Source organism: Bemisia tabaci, chromosome 2 (assembly GCF_918797505.1).
Source record: "Bemisia tabaci chromosome 2, PGI_BMITA_v3".
NCBI classification, from domain to species: domain Eukaryota; kingdom Metazoa; phylum Arthropoda; class Insecta; order Hemiptera; family Aleyrodidae; genus Bemisia; species Bemisia tabaci.
Window position 1 is genome coordinate 49223438 of NC_092794.1, and position 23898 is coordinate 49247335.

The following is a 23898-nucleotide window of genomic DNA, read 5'->3' on the forward strand; positions in this document are numbered from 1 at the left end:
GCAACAAGGTTGCCACATTATGTTAAAAAATGCGCATTTTGCACGAGGAAAATGCTGCTTTTTTAAGTACGATCCTGCAACAATCCGCGAAGCCGAGAGTCGCAAATGATTACATTTTCTCTGGAGCGCTGTCGTGTCGCAGCGCCCGTTCCTTCTCGCCGAACTCAGCCGCGCTAACAACCAAGTCTCGTTTTGCCTTTTCCCGGGGACGGAATTTCCCCTCTTCGAGAGAACTTTCCGGAAAAACCGAGCTTTTCCACGACGAAGCGACATCGCCGCAACGAAGAATGGAGCAGTCGCGGAGCTTTAAGGTGTCGCGACGCGAGAGAAACGTCAATCGCTGTAAACGATGTGAGACATCAATTCTTCGTCTCCCAGACGAAAGAACGTAACTGCATTTCGCCGTAGCATTTTCACCTGCACAATGTGTTTTTACAGGGAACATTTGGGCATTTCTGACGGAGAATATCATTGATTATTCATCTTTGCTCTGATTAATGATATTAATAGAAAGAACTATGGACGAAGGAGATAAATGGAAAATGGAGCGATCCTAATGGTTGAATCAGTCCATAACAACCATCTGGTTCAGCCCGGTAGGATAGCTTTGTCGTTTTGTCCATCATCTTCAAGAATTCAGTTCGCAGAAGATTCTCCCGGAAAAACTACAAAAAAAAAAAAAAAAAAAAAGTTCGCAGAAGAAAGAACGTGACTACATTTCGCCGTTGCAAAATTTCTACTCGTGCCGCACCATGAGTTATGCTTCCACAGGGAGACTATATTGAGCGGTTCTGATTGGTTGAAATGGGTGGCTTTCGAAGAACGAGTGTATACGCTTTCCGCAGGGATACTATAAATTCTTCATCTTTAAAGTGCCTGACTTTTCCCTGACTATTTTTACTTCTCCCTGACTGCGAAATTTTCTAATTTTCTGACTTTCCCTGACCTCTGAACAAAATTTCCACCTGGTTTTTTTTTTTTTTTTTTAAAAAACGCTAACTTTGACTAAACTTTGGGCAAAATTTTCTTGCTCAGAGATCAAATTATAGGAAAAAGGCATTCAGTAGCTGGTTAAAAGGTGGCAAGTCTTAAAAATGACCAGAAAGAGTGACCGGTTGGAAGATCTGTGATACGTGCTGGTGATTAGTGGATGTGTAGAAATTCTCTGACTTTTCCAGGTCATCCAGAGGCGGATCCACGATATGGCAACACCACCGGCTTCCCTCCATTGAAACCTATGTTAAATAATCGATTCTTGTCGGAGCAACAGGCCCCTCCAAGATTCGATAGATTTCCACAGGTTTAATTGGAGAAAAACAATGTTGCCAATTCGCTGGATCCGCCGATGAGGTCTTCGCCAATTCCCTGGCTTCCTCTGTTTTCCAGACCACCGGCAATCCTGAGTTTCTAGTGAGCTGCGGTATCCGCGACGATTCCGCAGAACCTAACCCTCGCGGAAAACAGAGTTCCACTGTTCAACATCACACGACTGTCCTTTCATTTTTTCCGTTCGTCCGTCGCACGAGATGATCTCAAGATTTCCCGGTAAACACGCGAATCCGTCGAAAACATTCGGAAGCCACTCACCCGCTCCACTTCCCAAAATAGCCGAGCATTGCGCTATTCACCACGTACGCTGACAAAAGAATTTGACAACCTCCCCCGCGAACCCCGAGCCGGGCTCGGGAGGGCGCGGAGTGACGAGAGAAAACACAGACGAATATGGCGAGGGAGGGAGGGTGCAGAGGGGGAGGTCACGATCCAATCTTGTAGAGATTCTGTTCTATTATTATTGACAGAAATTATATTTTTGACATGCTCCAGGCGAGGTATCGAAACTTCCCTTTCAACTGTTCATTCGACGATTATTCTGACTTCTTTCTTTCCTTACGCTGCGCACCTGCACGGCTCGAATCAAGCCGCGGCTCCACAGACAGCGCGCGAGGTGAAATTGACCGCGCAAAATCAACCCCGCGACTATGAGGTGTTTATTTTACAGGTGTGAAGAATGTACTTGATCGTTCAATCAGTGGATCGCAGGTGGATGGTGCACCACTGTGCACACGGTGCACAGTGCTTGCAATTTCCACGTCGCTTTCGGAGCTTGCGCATGACGGTGTAGCGTTTGAAGTATACATACGATTTTGAAGGCACTACATGGTGCACGCCTTTAATTGCTCGCAATAACTCGAATTCACGCACTAGGAGGTAAAAATGATTAGAAATGCTTCCTTCATGCTAAAACCTCTACAAATACTTTAATTTTGATAAAAAGTGTAAAAGTTAACACTTTCACACTATTTTGTGTATAGATTACTGCAGCTGCGCTAACGTTTTGATGATATTTTCAAAACTGCGCTTCATTTTTGTTGAAAATTTTTCTGATTTTGCACAAGATAACATGAATATTCAACGGAATTCTCAGTTGGGAAGTCCCAAGTTTCTCCTATTAAAAATGCAATTTGTACGGAAAAAGTTTGCAGCACTGGATTATAATTAAGTCCTTTTGTCAGGTAACCGAAGATTTGTGGTTTACTGGTGGAATCGTGCACTGAAGAACTTCGTACTCAGGGTTTTACAGAATTTAGAAAATGAAATTCCCTGACATTTCCCTGACACATTTTGGTGAAATTCCCTGCCCATTGAAGATATGCTGGATGGCATGCAACATTAGTCGTTTGAAACGTCAAACCCATTCTAAAAAGCAATTAATATTAGCAACTTGATAATTTTTCCATGACACGTTCGTCATTTTTTCTGACATTTTCCAGTTTCCCGTGACTTTTCAAAATTCCCTGGCATTTCCCGGATTTTCCTGACTGCGGCAGCCCCATCATACACTCCTGCGATACATTTTCACTGAAATATTTTTAACGACGGCTCCTCCCTAAAAATCTCAAGCTACACCACCGTGCGCGGTTGACTTAGAGTACCTGTATAGGGAGAGTACCGACAGATCTGAAACTCCGAAAGTCCATCAGGGCTTCACCGATGCCTCCGCGAATAAAGTTAGGGCCCAAAAGGGCAGCCAACCTATGAATTTCAATTATCCAGAGCGATTTACTGATACTATTGTTACGAACCGTCCTTTATTAAGCACGTGTTTGACTCAGCTTTTGCATAAATTTACTCAATTTCGTGGAAGAACGCTCATTTCTGTACATTCTTGGCCATCATGGTTAGAATTGGAATCTGCAGACTGGCAGTGAAATTGTGTGCGTTAGAAGTTGGTTGGAAGGGTGGCTGCATTTTTGGGCCCTAAGCCCTCCATGAACCGATCTATCGGTACTCTCCCTATACAGGTACTCTAGGTTGACTCGGCGTCGCGCGGCGCCAGTGTAGCCGCGGCCTCAGCTCGGGGGAAAAAACGGTGCCGTTGAATCCGCGTCGGGCGATAAATCACGGGGCGTGGATATCCCTGCGTCCCGTCGACCCCGACGCCCGTCGTAGCGCGCCATTTATTCAGTTTTCGCTTACGCTCGCCGGCTGCCTCGAGTCGCGGGGACTTTTGTCGCGGGGCGGCGCGGCGGGACGGGACGACTGGGAATGTGAACTTGATGCAGAAAAAGTTCGCTTCGCGTAGGTACGACTCGAGGAAACTCCCGATTAACTTTCCCTGAATAAACAGCGAGAGAACACTGCTGTTAATTCAACAAGTGGTTGCATAGTGGTGCTGGAAATTGTTGCGGAATCGTCCGATCATCTTCGCATCGAGGCGAGGAGAGGGTGAATTTTTCGCGGTGGTTCCGAAAAAACCCACCACATCGCGCGCGGCTAAGATCTGACCCCGAATTAGGCTAAATTTGGCAAGTGGCAAGTAAAACAAGAGATAGGGGTTAAATTCCAACCAGGACATTTCCGATAAAATGTGGTAAAGCCCCAATTAATTGGACGTATTTCTACCAAACAGACCTATGTGGAGGTGAGAAATATGGGGTGTGCTCGTTAGTTCTCTGGCCGTAAGAGTGAATGAGAATAATAAAGCGCCAATGATGTCAGCGGCAATGATCGAGCAAACGAGCGAGGGGGTAATCGTCGTCGGGGCGCTTCAACTCATAAGCCCTGTCCACAACGCTCTCTTGCCATGCCCGCGGCTCATGAATCTCGCACTCAGTTGGCACATAGGTCTGTTTGATAGAATGTAAAATCCCGCTTTTCCAATTCTTCAAAAGGAATCACGCCCACTTTTACAATGCTCCTTATGCAGCTTTCTAGAGCACACCCCATATCTCTCACCTGCGCATAGGTCTGTGAGGTAGAAATACGTCAAATTATGTTTATACTACCTCAAATGTTGCGGTATTATCAAAATTGATTGGAAATGTCCTTGTCATCGAATAAATTGAGGTAGTGCTACAATTTTTAGGAAAGACCCCAACCACTTTTTCATCCGTTAAAAACTAAAATCTCCGACTCATTTAAGGAAAAACAGGTGCCATGAGTTTCCCTCGACAGGTAAGCGTACTTCTATGTATGATTCAGAAATTGTAATTTCTGATTGCAAAATGAAATCCGATTCGTAGTTGTCTTGGCGAAAGAACGTAACTGCATTCCAAAGAGCCATGTTTTCCCTCGCAATTGGAAGGTTCACCATAAGAAACTCGAGCCTATCTCACTGAAAATGGCATTTTTCTCTGATTACACGCAAAAATCGGCAAGATTGTGAACAGAAATCGCACTGTAATATTCCTGTAAAAAATTAAATTGTCCGAGTTAAATTTTCAACCTTGGGATAGAGTTACGTCCCTTCGCCATGAAAACGACGAAATCAGTGCTGATTATCATGTCATGCCAAATTATACTCTACATTAAATTATAGGAGTAACGCGTAACGCGTAACGCATAACGCCAGAGACGCAAATCGCTACGCCCCCTCGTGCATTGAACTCCGAGAGTCGAACGTTCCAGCAGATTCTGTTTAGAATGAGCGGAACCAAAAATGAGCTCAAGTTCAGATTCAACGGTCTGATTATTGATATTGATAGACGAAGCTATGAACGAAGGAGAAAACAGAAAATAGGAGCGATGGAAATTTTTGTCTTTAACTGCTAACGATGCTAATTTTGTCATATTTTCAATTTTAAATGGTGTTTCTGGAAATAAATTTACAAAGATAACCAACGACGCCATTTTCAAACTTCTACGTCTCGTATCGACGTGAGATACCAGGGTGTCTAGTCATTCTGGGAACTCCTGCTGAAATCCTAATTTTTCCTGATTTTTGACTGCTGAATCCTGATTTCATAGTTTTTCCAGATTCTGATCAAATCCTGATTTTTTTCGGAGGAAAATTAAAATTTCTGCACAAGCGAATGCGAAAACATTAAAAAATCCGATCGAACAGCCGACTTTTCTCAAATCCTGATTTCACGACCGATTTTTCTTCAAATCCTGACTGACCTCGAATCCTAATAGAATCAGGAAGATCGGGAAAATCCTGATGCTAGAAACCCTGAACACTAGAGTCCCTTTATACTAAGAGTCAGGACAACACCCCCTCACGGAGTCACAAACGGGAATAAAGATTACAGAAATTGAACGTTTTTTGTAATCTTTGATCGGCCCATTCTCAAATTCCTTTCTCCGTTCCTTCTCTCATTCCGTTTAATCCTTGCCGAACCCGTAATTCCCCGGTCCATTCCAGATTATAATCTTTGCAATCGGTGAAAATGTGTTCTTTATTCCCGTTTGTGACACTGGGAAATACAAAATAATAAAAAAAAAAGAATAAAACAACTGGCCTAAAATACGGGAACCAATCAGAAATGGATTCACACTGTCTTGACTCTCAGTATAAAGGGACTCTACTGAACACGAACTTGTAAAGTTTCCACATCTTTTCCGACCGCTCGGCTGATTCGCCCCATTGTGCGCGGCGACCTTTTCGCACTCGTCCCGCGCTGCAATTGGAAGCGGAGGTAAATTTTCCCGATGCTCGAACTTCGCTCGTGTCCACTTGCAGTTAAAAGAGTGCGCGGATGCATTATAGAAGAGCGACGCCTCCCTCCACCCACGCTCCTCCCTCGACTCTTGGAAACGGGACGCTGAAAATGCGTGAGTCGAAAGGGGGGGAGTGAGGGATCAGGGGGGCACGCGCCGGAACCGGGGGGGGGGGGGGGGGGGTGGAGCAGTGTCGCGGAGGGCGAACGTTGCAAGTCGCAATCCTTCACCTGGACACATTTTCCGGGATCGAGGATTAACCCCGCATACTGCCCTGCTACACGGAGAAAAAAAACCTCGGGCGTGGGACCCGAAGTTTAGGTCATATGGATCTCTAAAGTTTTCGGATAGAGCATTTGAACACTTCAGGTCTAGCTGTCGAGGTTCGGATCATACATCTGAAGTACTTCAGATGTGAACCGAAGTTTTTCGGATGTGAAAACAGAAGTACTTTACATGTAAGAACGGAGGTTTCAGATGTGTGTTCTCGTGCGTGGGACCCGAAGTTTAGGTCATATGGATCTCTGAAGTACTTCAGATGTGAACCGAAGTTTTTCGGATGTGAAAACAGAAGTACTTTACATGTAAGAACTGAGGTTTCAGATGTGTGTTCTCGTGCGTGGGACCCGAAGTTTAGGTCATATGGATCTCTGAAGTTTTTGGATTGAACATCTGAACACTTCAGGTCTAGCTGTCGAGGTTCGGATCACACATCTGAAACTTCGGTTCTTCCATCTGAAGTACTTCAGATGTGAGAACCGAAGTTTTTCGGATGTGAAAACAGAAGTACTTTAGATGTAAGAACTGAAGTTTCAGGTGTGTGATCCAAACCTCAGCAGCTGGACCTAAAGTGTTCAGATGCTCAATCCGAAAAATTCAGAGATCCATATGACCTAAACTTCGGGGCCCACGCACGAAGTTTTTTTCTCCGTGATAAGGAAAAACGCCGTGTAAGCCATCAGGCGTTGCCAAATTTCTTTCGACAAATAATACATTTTCAGGAAATTTAGTGAATTTTTCTCTTTCAATTTTTTTTAAAGATTTCTATCGTAATCTGATCTAGAAACTATGAAAGTCGCAAGGAAAAATATTCATGACTTTCTTCAAAAATGAATATTTACTGAGAGGGAATTTGGCAACTCTTGAGTGCTCATACAGCGATTTTCCTCAGCACGGCAGCATTCATTTTTCTGCATGTTAATAAAAAAGTATTAGACTTTAGCAAAAACTTATTGCTCTAAAAAATGTCTTCTAGGTTTTCCTCTTTTTTTCGGAGAAAAACATAAAACTTATTTCAACAATTTTTCCGGCGGCATACGCTCCGCAAACATCCGACATTCAATTCAGTAAACTTGACAATCTAACGCGAGGAGATGCCATCTCTAGAGTGCATCAGAAAACGTTAGATGAAAACCATAAATACGAGGCACGTATGTTTAAGCGAAGGGTAACGCAGTTAGGGCATTAATATAAATACCGTGGCTTCCGAGAGTAGGTACTCGATTCAAGCTCCCTCAGGGACTGAACGTTTCTACGTTGACGTAGCAAAAAAAAGGGGCAGTCGCAACTCGACGCACTTCCGTGTTCAAAGACTAGCGAGCAAAGAAGTAGGTTTTTGAGAAAAACGCAACTTCCACTGATTAAAAATAAATAGATACAGCCAATTAGCATAAAAAATAAACTGCGTGACCCAAGTTGTATTCATTGGAAGAACTGCAATAGCCGAATGATGCACTGGAAAAAATTGGTAAAAAAGCTTGTTTTTTAAATTCAGACCGTCCACAGGAGAAGGGACCTTAGTGAACGAATAGGTAGAATTTTCAGTTGTGATTTTTGCTCAAGTTGGGTCGGAAAATTAGATTCTAAAGAAGGGAAACTCACTTTGCTGTCCTGAGGAATGAGTATCGAGAGGTTTGGTTCATATTCGTGTTACTATTTTCTCAAATCTACGCTTTAAGAAAAAAAAAGTTCCATCTCTGCGCGTGGATGAGGCGACAAATTCCGGACCTACTTCCGGCATTTTCGGAGTTTGTCAGTGCTTCCGTATGCTACTTTTAAAAAATCAGCACTGTTTCCGGACCAGTGGACTAACAATTCCGGACCTTCTCACGGTATGTCCTTACGGCTTCAGTATACTTCCGGACCGCCTCTAAAATATCAGTGCTGATTCCGGACTTTCCGGAACGCAGTAGACTAAAAATTCCGGACCTTCTCACGGTATCTCCATACTACTTCAGTACTTCCGGACCGCCTCTAAAATATCAGTGCTGATTCCGGACTTTCCGGAACGCAGTAGACTAAAAATTCCGGACCTTCTCACGGTATCTCCATACTACTTCAGTACTTCCGTACTAAAAAATCAGTGCTGATTCCGGATTTTCCGGACCAGTAAACACCCTGCCCGCTCCGTCCGTGACGAAACCGGAGCAAGACGGAAGACAGCGACCGCGGCGCGAGGGAAAGATCTTCGATCCCCTTAACTTTGATTTTCGTAGCTTCCGGACGGCGGCTGCCGGGGAGGGGAGGGGAGGGGGGGCAGGGGGGCTCATCGGGGAGCGGGACAATTAACCGCTGCTAAAATCCGACGAAACTGCCCGCCGTTAATTAAATCGGGGCTAACAAGCCGGAAACGCTTTTACCTGGAGAGCGGGGCGCCCGGCGTTTTCTGCGAACCCCTGGCTGCGCCACGCCGCACAGAGGATCGACTCGGTAGGAGGGGTCGGACCAAATTTGGAAACTTTAAAAGGCTTATAACTCCGTTAATCCGAAATTTTGAGGTTTAAAAGTGGTTCTATTGCAGGGTGTCTAGTATTATTAAATTTTGGAAAGTCCTGATATTTTTCTGATTTTTTCATTTTGAAAATTCCTGATATTTTCCTGATTTTTCTCGAAAAAACTATGTTTATTGCATAAAAGCATGCGGAAACTAAACGTCGCAAAGACGACGACACTGCGATGAGACTTTCACTATACGACACAAGCGCTGCGGGTGAGAAATTATCGGAAACAATTACGGCGCGACGACTCCTGGCACGGTCGGCAAAAAGCAGTAAGACTTCTCCGCTGAGGAGATTCGCGTAAGAGGGATTCCTGATAAAACGTCCGATTTTCCTGATATTTTCCTGGTCGCCAAAATTTCTGATACTTTCCGGATTTTCCTGATGCTAGACACCCTGTATTGGTTTCCTCGTAACATACCCCTTGAATAATAAAATAAGGATAAAAACAGGAACCTATGCTCATAATTTTTTACTTACATAATTTGCCCTGATGATGAACGCCAGACGTTTGGAAAGCTTCGGCTCCCACCTCTGCATGTACTAAATTATGTAAGTAAAAAATTATGAGCATCAAGGTTCCTGTTTTTATCCGTATTTTATTATTCATAGATGCTATTCCAAGCATGTTTAAATACCCCTTGAACTTTAAAATAAGACGAAATAAACATCAAAATTCGCAGTTTCAGTCAAAATTTTCACGTCCGACCTCTCTAAGTTACTCGATCCACTGTGCGCCGCGTCTTAGCAACCCCGCGGCTCTCTCAAGCTCCGACACCTCCGGAATCAATCATTTATTAATGCTCTAATTAGGCGGAGGACTGAACAAACACCCCTGCGAGAAGCGCATACGCCGAGTTCCCCGTCCTAGGGCAGAACGTAGTATGCGCTTTCCGTCGTTGCCAAATTTCCTCGAATAAAAGACTGTTTTTCAAGGCGACTTACGATTAATTTGTATGGAATTCTCCTGAGGATTAAGCTCACAATTAAATCTCAATTGTCTGAGAATTTCAAGAGAAAATATTCGCAACTTGCCTCAGGGATTCATATTTTATCGCGGGAAATTTGGCAAATTTTGAATGTTAGTACGGCGATTTTCCTCAGCAGGATGGAATGGCCTCGATTCCGGTTAAATCCCTCCGTTTCGCCTTGACTCTTCAATTACACGGGGTGAGACTTATCAAACACAGCAGAGAGGTGTTAACAGGGTGCGTATTTCACAAAATGTTCATAATTCCATATCCTTTAATTCCGCGACTTTCCCTGGCGTCATTTGCGTTTTCTTCATTCCAAAATGTTTCAATCCTCCGATTCAGAATTTTCATAATTTCTTCGAAAAATGCAAGGATTCATTGAAATGTATTTCCCTATTCATTGTCAGAGTGTGACTCGGAGAATTTAACGTTATCCCCAAACCACACTGAAACTCGGTTCGATTGTGATTTTTTTTCAGATTTGAGGAACTAGGAGGACGAGTTTCATGAGTGAAGTTTATGCTATTTCGATAAATACGGGTTCACATTTTCTAAATTGCGTGGAATCTTAAGACAGAAGGAAACTTCAAACTCCCTTTGTGATGCCTAAAAATTGGATATAAGAGGTGACTTTTTCACAGAATATATTTTAAGACTAGTTTTAGTTTAAATGATCACTATCACAATTTTTTTTTTCAAAACCAACAAAAAAAATACAGGAAATTTGGAAAATCTTGAAACTTGAAATAAGGGACTTGTAAGACGAGGCACGCGTTAGCTTTTTTTTTGAACAAAAATTGAGATATTAGTAATTTTAACAAAAACTAATCTTAAAACAAATACTAGGTATGATAAATTCATCTTTCAAACCCAATGTTTAGACGTTAGAAAGTGATTTTAAGCTTTCCTTTCGTCTTCAGACTCCATGTAATTCAGAAACTTTAAACACTTATTTCTCGAGGTAGCATAAACTTCTTATTAGGAGGAGCTCGGGAGCTGATTCCAGAGAAAATCAGAGGCACCATCGCATTCCTCGCAAAATTTTACGTAAGAAAAAGTACAATGATAGCAAATCCCTCGCACTTGCAAGAGCTTCATTCTCGAATATTCGGACCTGTAGACACCCTGCGATTTTAATAATACACGGAAAAAAGAGGTAGGGGTTAAGACCCAAGTCGAACTATTCCGATTAATTGTTGTAGTACCTCCGATAAATTAGGTTACTAACCCAAATGTTGCGGCACTACCCCAAATGTTACGGCACTACCCCGACTTGAGTTGCGATACCGCCAAAATTAATTGGAAATTCCCGTAACATACATCAAATTGGGTAACTACAATTCGTCGCTCCTCTCACGAATGAACGAAACTACATTCCGATGTTGCCAAATGTCCCTTCACAATTTTATTTTAAACCGGAAGAAATTTGGGAAATTTTAAATTAAAATTTCACTGAATTTTCTTTCGATTTCAAGAAAAAATCAGACACATCATGGACAAAAATTGCAGGGGTACGATCGTGAGAAAAATCGAATGGTTTCCGTCAATTTTGCAGCCCTGGAATAAAGTTGTGTTCCTTCTACCGGGGAACGATGAATTTCGGGAGGTGACCCTGCAGGGTGTCTAGTTTGTTTTTCCATTTTAGAAAATCCTGACGAAATTTTGATTTTTGACTGCTAAACCCTGATTTCATCATGTTTCTAAATCCTGATCAATTCTGACTTCACGCAAGGCGAGTGTAACTCCACAAAAATAGCTCGATACAAAAATCCGATCGGACGGCCGACTTTTCTCAAATCCTGATTTTACGACCGATTCTTCCTCAAATCCTGAGGAGATAGGCATTAAATCCTGATTGACCTCAAGTCCTGATAGAACCTGGAAAATCCTGATGCTAGACACCCTGCCCTGCCGATTTTTTTCCGTGTAATGACTAGCAAACACACTTCCTCTCATTCCCATCGGATTTGGACATGGTGTCTAGAATTTTTGACCGGACTCATTCCCTTATTTTTCCCTGATTTACAGGAGCTCATTCCCTGATGAGAACTCGTACTTTTCTCCAACTTCCCCGAGATTTCCTGGGGGGAAAAAATATAACTCTCAAGAATTCCATTCATGAATATCGATTTTAATTCCGATAGCGTTCCAGATGTTTATATTATCGGGTCAATGAAAGCTTCTCCATTCTTTTAATGCTTTGAAGTTTCAAATGTGTCATTCAAGAAGTAAAAAATAGCGCTCGATCAGGCCTTGTCTCCACGAGCCGTTTCACCAGATATGTCTTAGGGAAAAATCCCACTTACGAAGTTGGGAAAAATCCCACTTACGAAGTTGGGAAAAATATTGAGTTAATCAATATTTTTCCCAGTACCAAGTATGGTCCTTTTACTCTTAGGACCCACTGAGAGAAGAAGAAGTGTAAAAGAATTGTGCAATATTTTGTTGATTACTCCATTCTTCATGTTTAATCGGTTAAATGAGTCTAATTGTCAATTGAGTGCAATTATTACTTCAATCCCGGTTAAATACTCGACTTCGTCTAATTTATCTTCCCGCGCAAACTAGTCGTAGGACCGTATGAGCCTCGTCCCGTGGAGACGGTAACTGGGAAAAATCCCAGAAGTTTCATTCCTGCGATTCGAACATGGGACAAATCCCATGAAAACGTCCCGTGGAGACAAGGCCGAAAATCCTGATGCTAGACACCCTGCCCTGCCGATTTTTTCCGTGTAATGACTAGCACACACACTTCCTCTTATTCCCATCGGATTTGGCCGAGGTATCCGGAGGTTGTAAGAAAGACGAGGTGTCTGACCTGTGATGGTCCAGAGTTCCCTGAGGCACTGGTCGCGGTACTTCTTGATGTTCTCCCTCTGCTCGAGCTCATGCTCCGACTCGAGGAACTCGAAGACGAAGGCGCCGAGGAGGAGGTAGCCGGCCACGAGGACGAGGAGCCCGACGTGGGAGCAGACGAGCGCGACACAATGGCGCGCACGGGCGCAGCACCGCGGGGACGACCGATTTCCCGGCATCTGCCTCCACCACTGCCGCCCGACCGCCGGCGCCGAGGCCTTCCCGCCAATCCCGCCCCCGCCACGCACCGGGGACACGCGCCCAGCCACGCGACGGCGCGACCCCCTTCCCCCCGCCGCGCCACTCCGAATGCAACTTGCATGCAACTTGTATGCGGTTGTCCAACAGGGTGTCTAGTTCTCTCTTCATTTTCGGAAATCCTTAAGCCCTGGATAGACGATCAAATGGAGATGTTGCATGTGTGAGGAATTTGCGATTGGACTGTTGATTCTTGTGTAAAAGTTCGCGAGAAACACGATGGTGCCACTGGTTTTCTCTGAATTCAACTCCCAAGCTCAGAAAAGCTCTCAAGTTGAGGCCAAAATGGAGGTGATATCCCACCCTACCCTGAGAGTCCACGTCTACATGAAGACAAACTCTCCATGCAAAAATAGGGAGCAAATACATTAGCAGGGTTGCCGTGTTTTTAGTCTCAGAGTCCCCAAATAAAGTGGCAGCCCTGTCAATGTATTTGCTCCCTATCTTTGCATGGAGAGTTGGTCTTGATGTAGACGTGGGTAGGGTAGGGTCGTAGGGTAGGGTGGGATATCCCCTCCATTTTGGCCTCAACTTGAGAGCTTTTTTTGAGCTTGGGAGTTGAATTCAGAGAAAACCAGTGGCACCATTGTGTTTCTCGCAAACTTTTACACAAGAATCAACAGTCAAATCGCAAATTCCTCACACATGCAACATCTCCATTCCCGAACCAATTCGATCAAAGTAGCATCAGAGTGTCGGGAGTCATCAGTCTTAAACTCATTAATTTGCTTCGTTTTAAAGGAAAACTTGGCAGAGATGTTTCCTGTGGCAGGAAATGATGAATGGTGCCACTCCATTCTGATCTTACTTTGATCTTACTTTCATTAAATCTAATTCTAGAATTTATATATTCATATCCTTGAATTGCTAAAAAATATATTCCTAATAAGATAGATATTATTAAGTTAATTCTTGAATTTTTAAGTCTGTCCATGAACAGACTTAAAAATTCAAGAATTAATTTAATAATATCTATCTTATTAGGAATATATTTTTTAGTAATTCAAGGATATAAATATATAAATTCTAGAATTAGATTTAATGAAAGTGCGGCCCGTCAAAATTTGATGGTAGAAAGATGGTGACCATCAGTCATCAGCATGTCTACTTTGATCGGAATTTGATCGTCTATCCAGGGCTTTATGAAGTTCAGATTCTTCCTCATTTTTGACTGCTAAAATCCTGATTTCATAATTTTTCCGGATCCTCATTTTTGCGGGAAAAAAATTAGGCGAATGTAACTTCACAAAAATGGCTCGATAAAAAAATCCGATCGGACGGCCGACTTTTCTCAAATCCTGATTTTATATATATCGAATTTATTGTCAAGAAAGAAATCAGTACAAAGAAAGAACATGACTTTTCAGAATACACTTAAGAATTATTACAACAACTACCTCTGTTTAAAAGGTATCAATTTGAATTTGTAGATTAAGATTTTCTACAGAAAGTTTTAGATAGGGAGGAATTTTAGGCTGTACAATTTAATAAATTGCACATGAAAATAACTAGGGAAAAAATCCAATGGGAAAAAACCTGGTTTAGATGAAGGAGGTGGGATAAAACAAAACCCAGACTGCTGAAAGAGCAAAATAACAAGAATATTAAGAAAATAAAAATAAATATAAAAATAAGTAAATATTAAAAATTTACAACTAGATAACAAGGGAAAGGTTGAAGACTTCAGTACGTGAGCGCCCAGCTCTCCATTTTAAGTATGGAGAGGCGAGGCTGGGCGTACTCACGCCTGTGCCTGTGAAGAAAGAATTAATTCTATTATAAATCAGTTCACAGATAGTGAATCAGATTGTAGGGAAGGTTGGACTGATTGTGGGATCTGTACCTCTTGTTGAGGTAAGAGCTTGAGGATAACAGACATCAGTTTGTCAATCTGCTCTGCTTGTTTAGTTACTAGGTGTTTAAGCTCGTTGATTACTGTGACATAATCAACGCTGTTATCAGTTGTCGTGAGTGGTACAGCTGGCTGAGGAGTTTTGTTTTCGGAAGAGCTCGGTCCTTTCAGGGCAGAACTGTAGCTCTTATCTGATGATCTAATGTTAGAATTAAGATTTCCTTGATTAGGCTCGCTCTTGACTGGAAATCTCTTTTTACTCACTTCCTTTTTGACTTTGCACCCTTGATAGGTTGCCAAGTGGTTACCTTTGCAAAGGGCGCAAACGGGGAAGATACACGTAGGTACATCAGGGGTTTTACATTCCCCTGTTTGATGAAATTCAGAACAGATAGCACACCTGGGTTGACGAAAACAGTAAGATTTAGAATGTCCTAATGAGAGGCAGTTTTTACACTGTATGACAGATTTTCTTTGATGAGGTTTTTCGAACTTTACAATTAAATTGGAGATTTCCTTAACCTGCCAAATCATTTCGTTAGAGCCTGGAAAAGGAAGTAAGTCTACATAATGCAATGGAAGAGGAGATTTATCTGTAAATTTGAGCATGCGAGTCACATTTTTGACGGGTATCTTGTATTTCTCCTCAAGACAGGAACGTATCGTTTCCTCAGCTTGAGGAAAATCCGTAGGGATACCCCTGCATACAACTCTAGTAACTTTTTCTTCTTTAATTTGGTAGGTGAAGTATGCTATTTTTTTGTCCTTGAGGACCTTAGTGAGAGAGCGATATTCATCGATTTTTTCTAAAATTATTTTAAACTGGGTTCTATTAATGATTTTGAGTTTTGAATTTTTAGATATTTTATCTACTACTTCTGCTTTAAAGGTGAAGGGGTTTGGAATTTGAGAAATGAAAATGGGAGGGGGGGTTAACAATGGTTCTACTGACTTATCTGATTGAAGAATATTAAATTTAGAACTTAAATTAAGCGCAGGTACTGGTGGCCTATTTGCAGGGATAGATTTCCTTCTCTTGTGGTGGGTGACAACCTGGAAGCTGTCGTTATCTGTTTTAACACCTTGAAACTCCGAAGACTGGGTATCTGAAATGATGGGTTGTAAATCCATGGATTCTACTTCTGGATCAGTTGACCCTTCGTCAGAGTCAGAATCAGTGAAAGCTTCGGGTGCATCGAGGTCATCAGGGCTATAGGGCAAGCCTTTGCACATAGAGCACTTGAAGGGGTATTTTTTGTGTATACACTTGCAGTCAATAGCTGCCTTAACACTGCATTTTTTGCAGAGATGAGCCGACTGTTTGTGCTCACACTGTAATAGTGTGACACTTTTTTGGGAGGCCACTTTTTTCACACTTTTCTGAGAGGGAAGAGGTCCTGCAGCGCGAACATTGATAGTTTGTTTACCCTTTTTGCTATCTCCTAAGGGTGGAAAAGCACTTGAAGGGGGAGGGAACACTGGAAGGTTAGTGCAAGTACCGCACTGCTGAAATAAAATTCTGTGCGAGCACCAGAATTTTTTGGTGAAAAAGTTAGATCTTTTAATGTCACAAAGATTGCAAAGATGAGCAATTTGCTCATGAGCACACTTCACAAAGTTTATTCCCGGAGAATTGGGATCCATTTCACACAAGGAAAAAACTCAGAAACACGGCATGAAAGAGACTTGACAGCGCGTCGATGTAGCACGGCTCACGGAGCCCACGTCCTGTGGGCACCCTACCGTAGGGTAGGGTGGGATATCCCCTCCATTTTGGCCTCAACTTGAGAGCTTTTTTTGAGCTTGGGAGTTGAATTCAGAGAAAACCAGTGGCACCATTGTGTTTCTCGCAAACTTTTACGCAAGAATCAACAGTCAAATCGCAAATTCCTCACACATGCAACATCTCCATTCCCGAACCAATTCCGATCAAAGTAGCATCAGAGTGTCGGGAGTCATCAGTCTTAAACTCATTAATTTGCTTCGTTTTAAAAGGAAAACTTGGCAGAGATGTTTCCTGTGGCAGGAAATGATGAATGGTGCCACTCCATTCTGATCTTACTTTGATCTTACTTTCATTAAATCTAATTCTAGAATTTATATATTCATATCCTTGAATTGCTAAAAAATATATTCCTAATAAGATAGATATTATTAAGTTAATTCTTGAATTTTTAAGTCTGTCCATGAACAGACTTAAAAATTCAAGAATTAATTTAATAATATCTATCTTATTAGGAATATATTTTTTAGTAATTCAAGGATATAAATATATAAATTCTAGAATTAGATTTAATGAAAGTGCGGCCCGTCAAAATTTGATGGTAGAAAGATGGTGACCATCAGTCATCAGCATGTCTACTTTGATCGGAATTTGATCGTCTATCCAGGGCTTTATGAAGTTCAGATTCTTCCTCATTTTTGACTGCTAAAATCCTGATTTCATAATTTTTCCGGATCCTCATTTTTGCGGGAAAAAAATTAGGCGAATGTAACTTCACAAAAATGGCTCGATAAAAAAATCCGATCGGACGGCCGACTTTTCTCAAATCCTGATTTTATGACCGATTTTTCTTCAAATCCTGATTTTATGACCGATTTTTCTTCAAATCCTGATTTTAAAACCGATTTTTCCTCAAATTCTGATTTCATGACCGATTTCTCTTCAAATCCTGAGGAAATCGGGATTAAATCCTAGTCGACCTTAAATTCTGATAGAATCGGGAAAAACCTGATGGTAGACACCCTGAAATGCGGTTCTCCCGCAAGTTATAGATAATTTTTCTAGTTATAGATAGCATTTGATAGAATCTGAGCATTTTCTTCAACATCGTAGTTAACGGAGCGCTCTCCTAACTCCCAATGAAGGAGAGACCAATGTAAGAATATACAACGTTGGGTTCGAACCTAACATGCAACTATTTTCACTCTGCGGTAGGCCGGGTTGCATACGCTAGGTTTTGCGGGCGAAATCCAGGATCAACCCACGGCCTCCGCGCGCTCGCAATATACGGCTCTCGCGATAGGTTTCACGTACAAATACGATCGGCGTTTTCCTCAAGCGTATTCAACAAACCCACCGCGGAGTATGGAATCAAGTTGTGTCAAAACCCAACTTCGCATATTCTTGCAATGTTATTCGCTCGGTGCATTCTCAAAATGCCGCGTTCGTTTCCGGAAAGCATCTTAGTTCGTTAGAATCGCGTTACAGATCTGAACGATAATAAGAGCGTCCAAATAGTTGACCGAAATAGACGTCACGCTCGAGATGAACACTGACTGCGCCTGTACCCGATTAGAGTCCCTTTACACGGAGAGTCAAGACAACACCCCCTCATGGAGTCACAAACGGGAATAAAGATTACACAAATGGAACGTTTTTCGTAATCTTTGATCGGCCCATTCTCAAATTTCTTTCTCGTTCCCTTCTCTCATTCCGTTTGTTCTTTGCCGAACCCGTAATTCCCTGGTCCATTCCAGATTATAATCGTTGCAATCGGTGAAAATGTAATCTTTATTCCCGTTTGTGACACTGTGAAGGCCTAAATACGGGAACCAATCAGAAATGGATTCACATTGTCTTGACTCTCAGTAAAAAGGGACTCTATACCCGATCGCGAAGCAGTGAGCAGATCTCAGATTTCGCCCGCTAAACCGAGCGTATGCAACCCGGCCCACTGCGGAGTTCAAATAGTTGCATGATGAGTTCGAACCCAACTCTGAGTGCTCTTCCACTTTTATACGCTCCGCGCGTTATTCAAATGCCAAGTTTATCTTTTGGAAAGGCATCTCAGTTGGTTTATACTTCGTTGATATGTTAATAATGTTTTTTCTCTTCTTGCTGAGGAGTTAGGAGGCAATTGGACTGCATTTTGCAATTTGGAACTATAAATTCTGGCTCATCTGAAAAAACACGTATGTGCATAGGGAAACTAATGGCACATAGGTTGTTTTTAAACCGGGCCAGAATTTATAGTTCCGAATTGCAAAATGCAGTCCAATTATTCGGGATACTCTCGGGTGAGCCAAATTCTGAAAGGGTGAATGGAAAATGACGAAAGGAACTTCAAACAGAAAATCGTGATACATGAATAAATTTTTCGTAGAGAAAAAGACTGGGGTAATAATTGCAGCGTTGCCACAAAATTCAGAGAATGAAATTCCCTGACACATTCGAGTGGAATTCCCTGACAGTTGAAGTATACGCAAGATAATTAAAAAGACAAAATTTGAAATGGTTTTCAAGCAAAATCCGTCGTTCGCTGCGTCAAACCCAAGCTAGAAAGCAAATACGGGTAAGTATACTAAAAAGTTGAACGGGTTCGTGGAAGACACAGTAGCGGCTCCCATGCTCGGTTGCTGGAGATCTCTATAGGCTTGACGGGGTCGCTACCGCTCCTAATAATTTTTCCCGGACACTTTCATCATTTTCTATGACATTTTCAAGTTTTTCCCGATGCTTCTAAATTCCATGACAATTCCCAATTTGCCCTGATGTAAGTATCCTGTAACTTACTTCGCTTCGCTTGGATATGTCAAGACCTTGAAAATTAGCTCCTTATCGGAAAATGCAGCCTAATTTTTCGATCCTTTTCTCCAAATCATGACGTTGTGCTTACGATTTTTGTGCAGAATTGCATTCCTTTAACCTCTCTTGATAATTCTCATCAGCGGGGCGATTATAGAAATTTGTAGACAAAGCTATAGACAAAGATGACAAAAGGGATATGGAGGGATCATATTGGTGGAAGCGGGTGGCAGCAATGGACAAAATAGGTAGGTAATAGACTAACTGGCGACAACCCACGAAAGACCCTTAGTTAGTCTATCATTTAGGTACTCCCTTAGTCTATAGGAACCACCCATTTCAACCTATAGGATTGCTTCATACTTCCTATGTCTATCTCTTCGTCAAAAAACTTCAATAATCAGCCCGCAGGCTGGCTGTGACACAAATCTTCGGGGGGTTGGGCCGCGGACCTATCAATTTTACAATGAAAAAATGTACTCATAGTTGGTATTGGTACATCGCTGTGCTTCCTCTATCAAGATCAACTATGATGATTGACGTGGAAGCGTTTTACCTTATGCAAAGAGGAAGGGACGAAAAGGAACACTCTAAATTCAAATTGAAAAGCGATAAAAATAAACACGAAGCGAGACGACGACGCACAGTGGAACGAGTCAGTAGAAGAAGCTGGGCAAAATTTGGAAACTTTAAACCCTTATAACTCCGTTCGGATAAAACTTCGAGGTTCTAAAAGTGGCTCCATTGGTTTTTTCGTGAAATTTCTTTCTGAAAGCACCCTTTGAAATTTAAAATGTGACAAAGCAAAACGTCAAAATTTGCAGTTTCCGTAAAAAATTTCACATCCGACCCCTTTCATCGACTCTATCCACTGTGCGACGGTGCGACCGCGACGGTCGGGAAAATCGAAGGAAAACGCTTGGAGAAAGGAGAGAGGCCTGAATAAATTGACGGTGAACTTCTCAAGAGAGAAAAATAGATTTGTATTGCAGTATACGCTGGGAGGGTTTTCAACACTACTAGCAAAATTTCACGGAACTTGGCGCGAAAGTTAAGGTCCTCCATTTATAAGAAATGAACCAAAAAATTATGAAAGAACAAACAAATGTGGTTTAATAATTTTAACTTCCGCCGCTGCGCCGCGCTGATCGCACTGCGATTGGCGCAATGCGTGAAGTATTCCTGCAGTCTTGTAGGCGCTATGCGTTTCACGCCAACCGCTCGCGCTCCTGACCGCACTGTGTTTGGCGCAATGGGTGAAGTATTCATGCAGTCTTGTAGGCGCTAATATGTGTTACATGCCGATCGCCGCGCCGAGGGCTTGTCTTTTTCATCTCAAGTCCTCGTCATCATTCCTCTCTGCGTTGAGCTCCAGGCTAAATTGCGTGTTTAGCTCCTTTCTTCACTCAACTAATTAAAGATGCTATTTCTTGTATCACCGAAAAACGACAAAATTAGAAATTACTACACTCTCAGGAAAGAGAGATTTCGTCCTCTTTTCTCATGGATAATTTTTTTTCTGAATCCGATTTTTTTATATCTACATTTAAGAAAATTGCAAAATTTGCCGCCCCCTAAATGTGCCGCCATGCGCCGCGGTCCATGCGGCCATCCCCTTAATCCGGCCCTGTACAACACTGAAAGATTTAACCATTAAAATAAATACTTTTCTATTCTAAAAAGTGTCGATATCAAACTGACACTTTGATGTTAAAAATGGCGGCTACCAGGCACCTTCTTCATTCAGCCTTAGCTATACACATTGGACATGGGTACTTCACCTTGGTGCTTAATCTCAAAACTTCAAAGGATCTAGTTGCATCAAATAAAATGAGATACTTAAGGAGAAATAACATGAAAACATAAAACTCAGACACCAAATTGAGCAGAAAATGCATCACAAAATGAAGGGGTGAGAGATACAGAGGCTTAATTGGACCACATTAGGCAGAAAGGAACCAAGCCACATCAGTTATTGCCAAATTTGATTGGGCAATTTGATTTCTTCATTGAAAACTGTTGTGTGGATTTTTGAGCAAATTTCAGAAAATTTGTTGAACATTAGAAAGCAAATTCCTCCAAATTTTCAAAGTAATCGGCACATACGTTCTCTTCAGTGTTTCAACCCGGCATGAAGTCTTAGCAGCCATCTGGCTTGCAAGTTTTTTTCTTAGGGACCATCTCAGATTTCTTAGGGGCCAAAACGAGGAATTGCCTTTTCGGAATGCATTGAGTCAGGAATACCCCGATGAATGGCCCCAAAAACGCGAAAAATCCCAAAAACGGAGTTTCACAACAATTTCCTTAGCGGCCAAAGGCGATTTCTTACTGGCAAATTGCTGTTTGGCTGGCGTGTGTTACAAGCACTGGTTCTCTTGTACACAATTAAATTGCCCACTTAAATTTGGCGATGGCTGATGTGGCTTGGTTCCTTTCTGCTGAATGCAGTTCAATTGCATCGAAGCACTGCAAAATTTTAACTGTAAATCCATTTTATTACTCAGAATGGTCATCAATTATCCAGAGATTTTTGTGAGTTATCTTTGCAACTTGATGATCATTTCCTGAACTTTCTTGTTTGTAACATGAACTCACTGATGAAAAAAACAAATAGTTAGTTGAGGCATTGAAACATTGTGATGCAATCAAACCCATTTCAGAAAGCAAATGCCGGTGACTGAACAACTTTTCTCTGGCAACATATCAACAATGAAGCTAGAGGAGTACGTATCTCCTTAAAATAGAAATACTTCAAAATCTCTGCTCTCAATTTGTTTCACCAAAAAGAGACCAGACCAACACTATTGCTTGAAATTTTTACTGATTATTCTTTAAACAGCGAAGAAAAAAAGGAAATGTTTTCAAGAAGTGAAGTGGATGTTATTTCATTTGAAAAATGAAATACTTATGATAGAAATTGTGTAACAGTGCTGACCGTTAGACGCATTTCTACAATTTCACGGATGATATGGGAACAGATGTTGTCAGCTTTTTAGCTCACTCCATAGAAAAAATACTGAGTTTGAGTAAAAGCCAAAGAGCCACATTCACATTTGGTTGCAGCACAGAAATATACATCAGCTTATCAGCCAAGGAGTGTGGCTACAGCTATGAAGCAGACATTGTGAAACAACAACATGACCCAGTCCTATCAATGCCCACTCGACCGGCATTTGCTTCCTGTGGCTTGGAGAGGTGCATGCATACCCCTGCTCCGTAACATCTTCTGTACATTCTCTATGAATGTAGAAGACCAATTGAGTGGCTAGTGGTGCCGTCAGCTAAGTTGAAAGTAGTTTAATTTCAGTTTGCAAGCGCCACCGACTTTGGGCCTCTGCATAAAAAGACGTTTGTTACTAACCACCTTGGAAAAATCTGTCTGATGATCGTGTCGTCATAAACCTACTAAAGTGTCAATTATGATACGCATCTTTAATGTGGTTGTGATTTCTGTGTAGCTAAAAATTAAAGTGTTACAAAGTTTGAAAGTCTTAAAAAACTTATCTAAGCTTGTGTTCTTACCTCTGCGAGAGTTAGATGTATTCATGTAGATAGTAGTGATGCGAAAATGCTTGCAGACAGAAAGTAAACAACGGTCAACTTAGCTGAGGACACTTCTACTTAAATCATTTGATGTATCTACATTAAAAGTTTTTCCTCTTAAAAAGCATGATAAAAAGAACATTAACGCAGACCATTTGTTCTGAAGGTGTGGTCAACTATGTTGATGGCAGCTTACTTACTTTCCATTTGAAAGCAACCACATTGCATGTGTCCAACAACAATCGAGGATAGCCTGCGGCCCAATCACTAGAGCTCGCGCATCGTATGTTGAGACAAACGTCAATCTCCGATTAGCTCTGAATTTGCACCACTCAACAGGGTAATACATGGAGTCAGGTGGCACCACTGGTGAATGGTGGCATAAGCAATACTTTGACGTTTGTCTCAACATACGATGCGCGAGCTCTAGCAACACCGCTGCCATGCGCAGAGACATTATTCAGTCTGCTACGTTTGACAATTAAAGGTAAACAACTAGCAACGTAGTTGACGACACCTCTCAGTAGAACCATAAGTGTAACAGATAATGAATGACATTTGTTTAAACTGATCATCAGAGATTCAGGTGGAGATCTCTCTTGGAGATAATATCAGCACACCAAATTAGACGAAACATCCCTAAAACGTGTGGGTTTGAGGTGGGCTTACAACAAATCGTCAATCACAACTGTTCAGATGATCCAAAAGCACGACTCATGATGAAAACACAGTGAATTCACCAACTAGATAGTTTGCTTCCACTGGTTCACAAATCTGAAGAGAGCACAGATGACAGTGCTCGGACGTTAACAGATTTCGTGCCAGTCTGAACTAGAGTGGCATGGTGATAATAGTATAATGATATCAAGATTTAATCGTAGGGGGCACTATGAATGGGTCAAGGGAGAGTTCGTTCGTTGACCACTGTCAGTGGCGAGTCAGATCAACACTGTCAATTACACAGTGCAGCCATGGCGCATCCTTCCGAAAAAATCATCTGGAGGGAATAGAAAAGGATTGGAGAGGCTCAAGTGTAGCATACAGGGAGATTTTGAAAATTTAAAAAAAACCAACATGTGGTGAGATGCTTAGGCTTCAACCTTGAGCTATATGTAACCAGTAAACACAACTCATAAGGCACAAGATTAGAAGAGTCTGAGAGTGTTAAAA

At 41.9% G+C, this 23898-nt stretch overlaps 2 protein-coding genes across 2 annotated transcripts in view; both read right to left on the bottom strand.

The window, feature by feature from the left end:
- LOC109044102 (potassium channel subfamily K member 18) overlaps nt 1-12811 on the bottom strand; it is a 211438-nt gene extending 198627 nt beyond the window's left edge. The window contains exon 1 of the mRNA XM_072297497.1: nt 12510-12811. Within this exon, the coding sequence (XP_072153598.1) occupies nt 12510-12726 (217 nt within the window). The 5' untranslated portion in view covers nt 12727-12811. The remainder of the gene's footprint in view (nt 1-12509) is intronic.
- LOC109044106 (nascent polypeptide associated complex protein alpha subunit) overlaps nt 1-23898 on the bottom strand; it is a 31082-nt gene that overhangs the window by 6999 nt on the left and 185 nt on the right. The window lies entirely within an intron of this gene.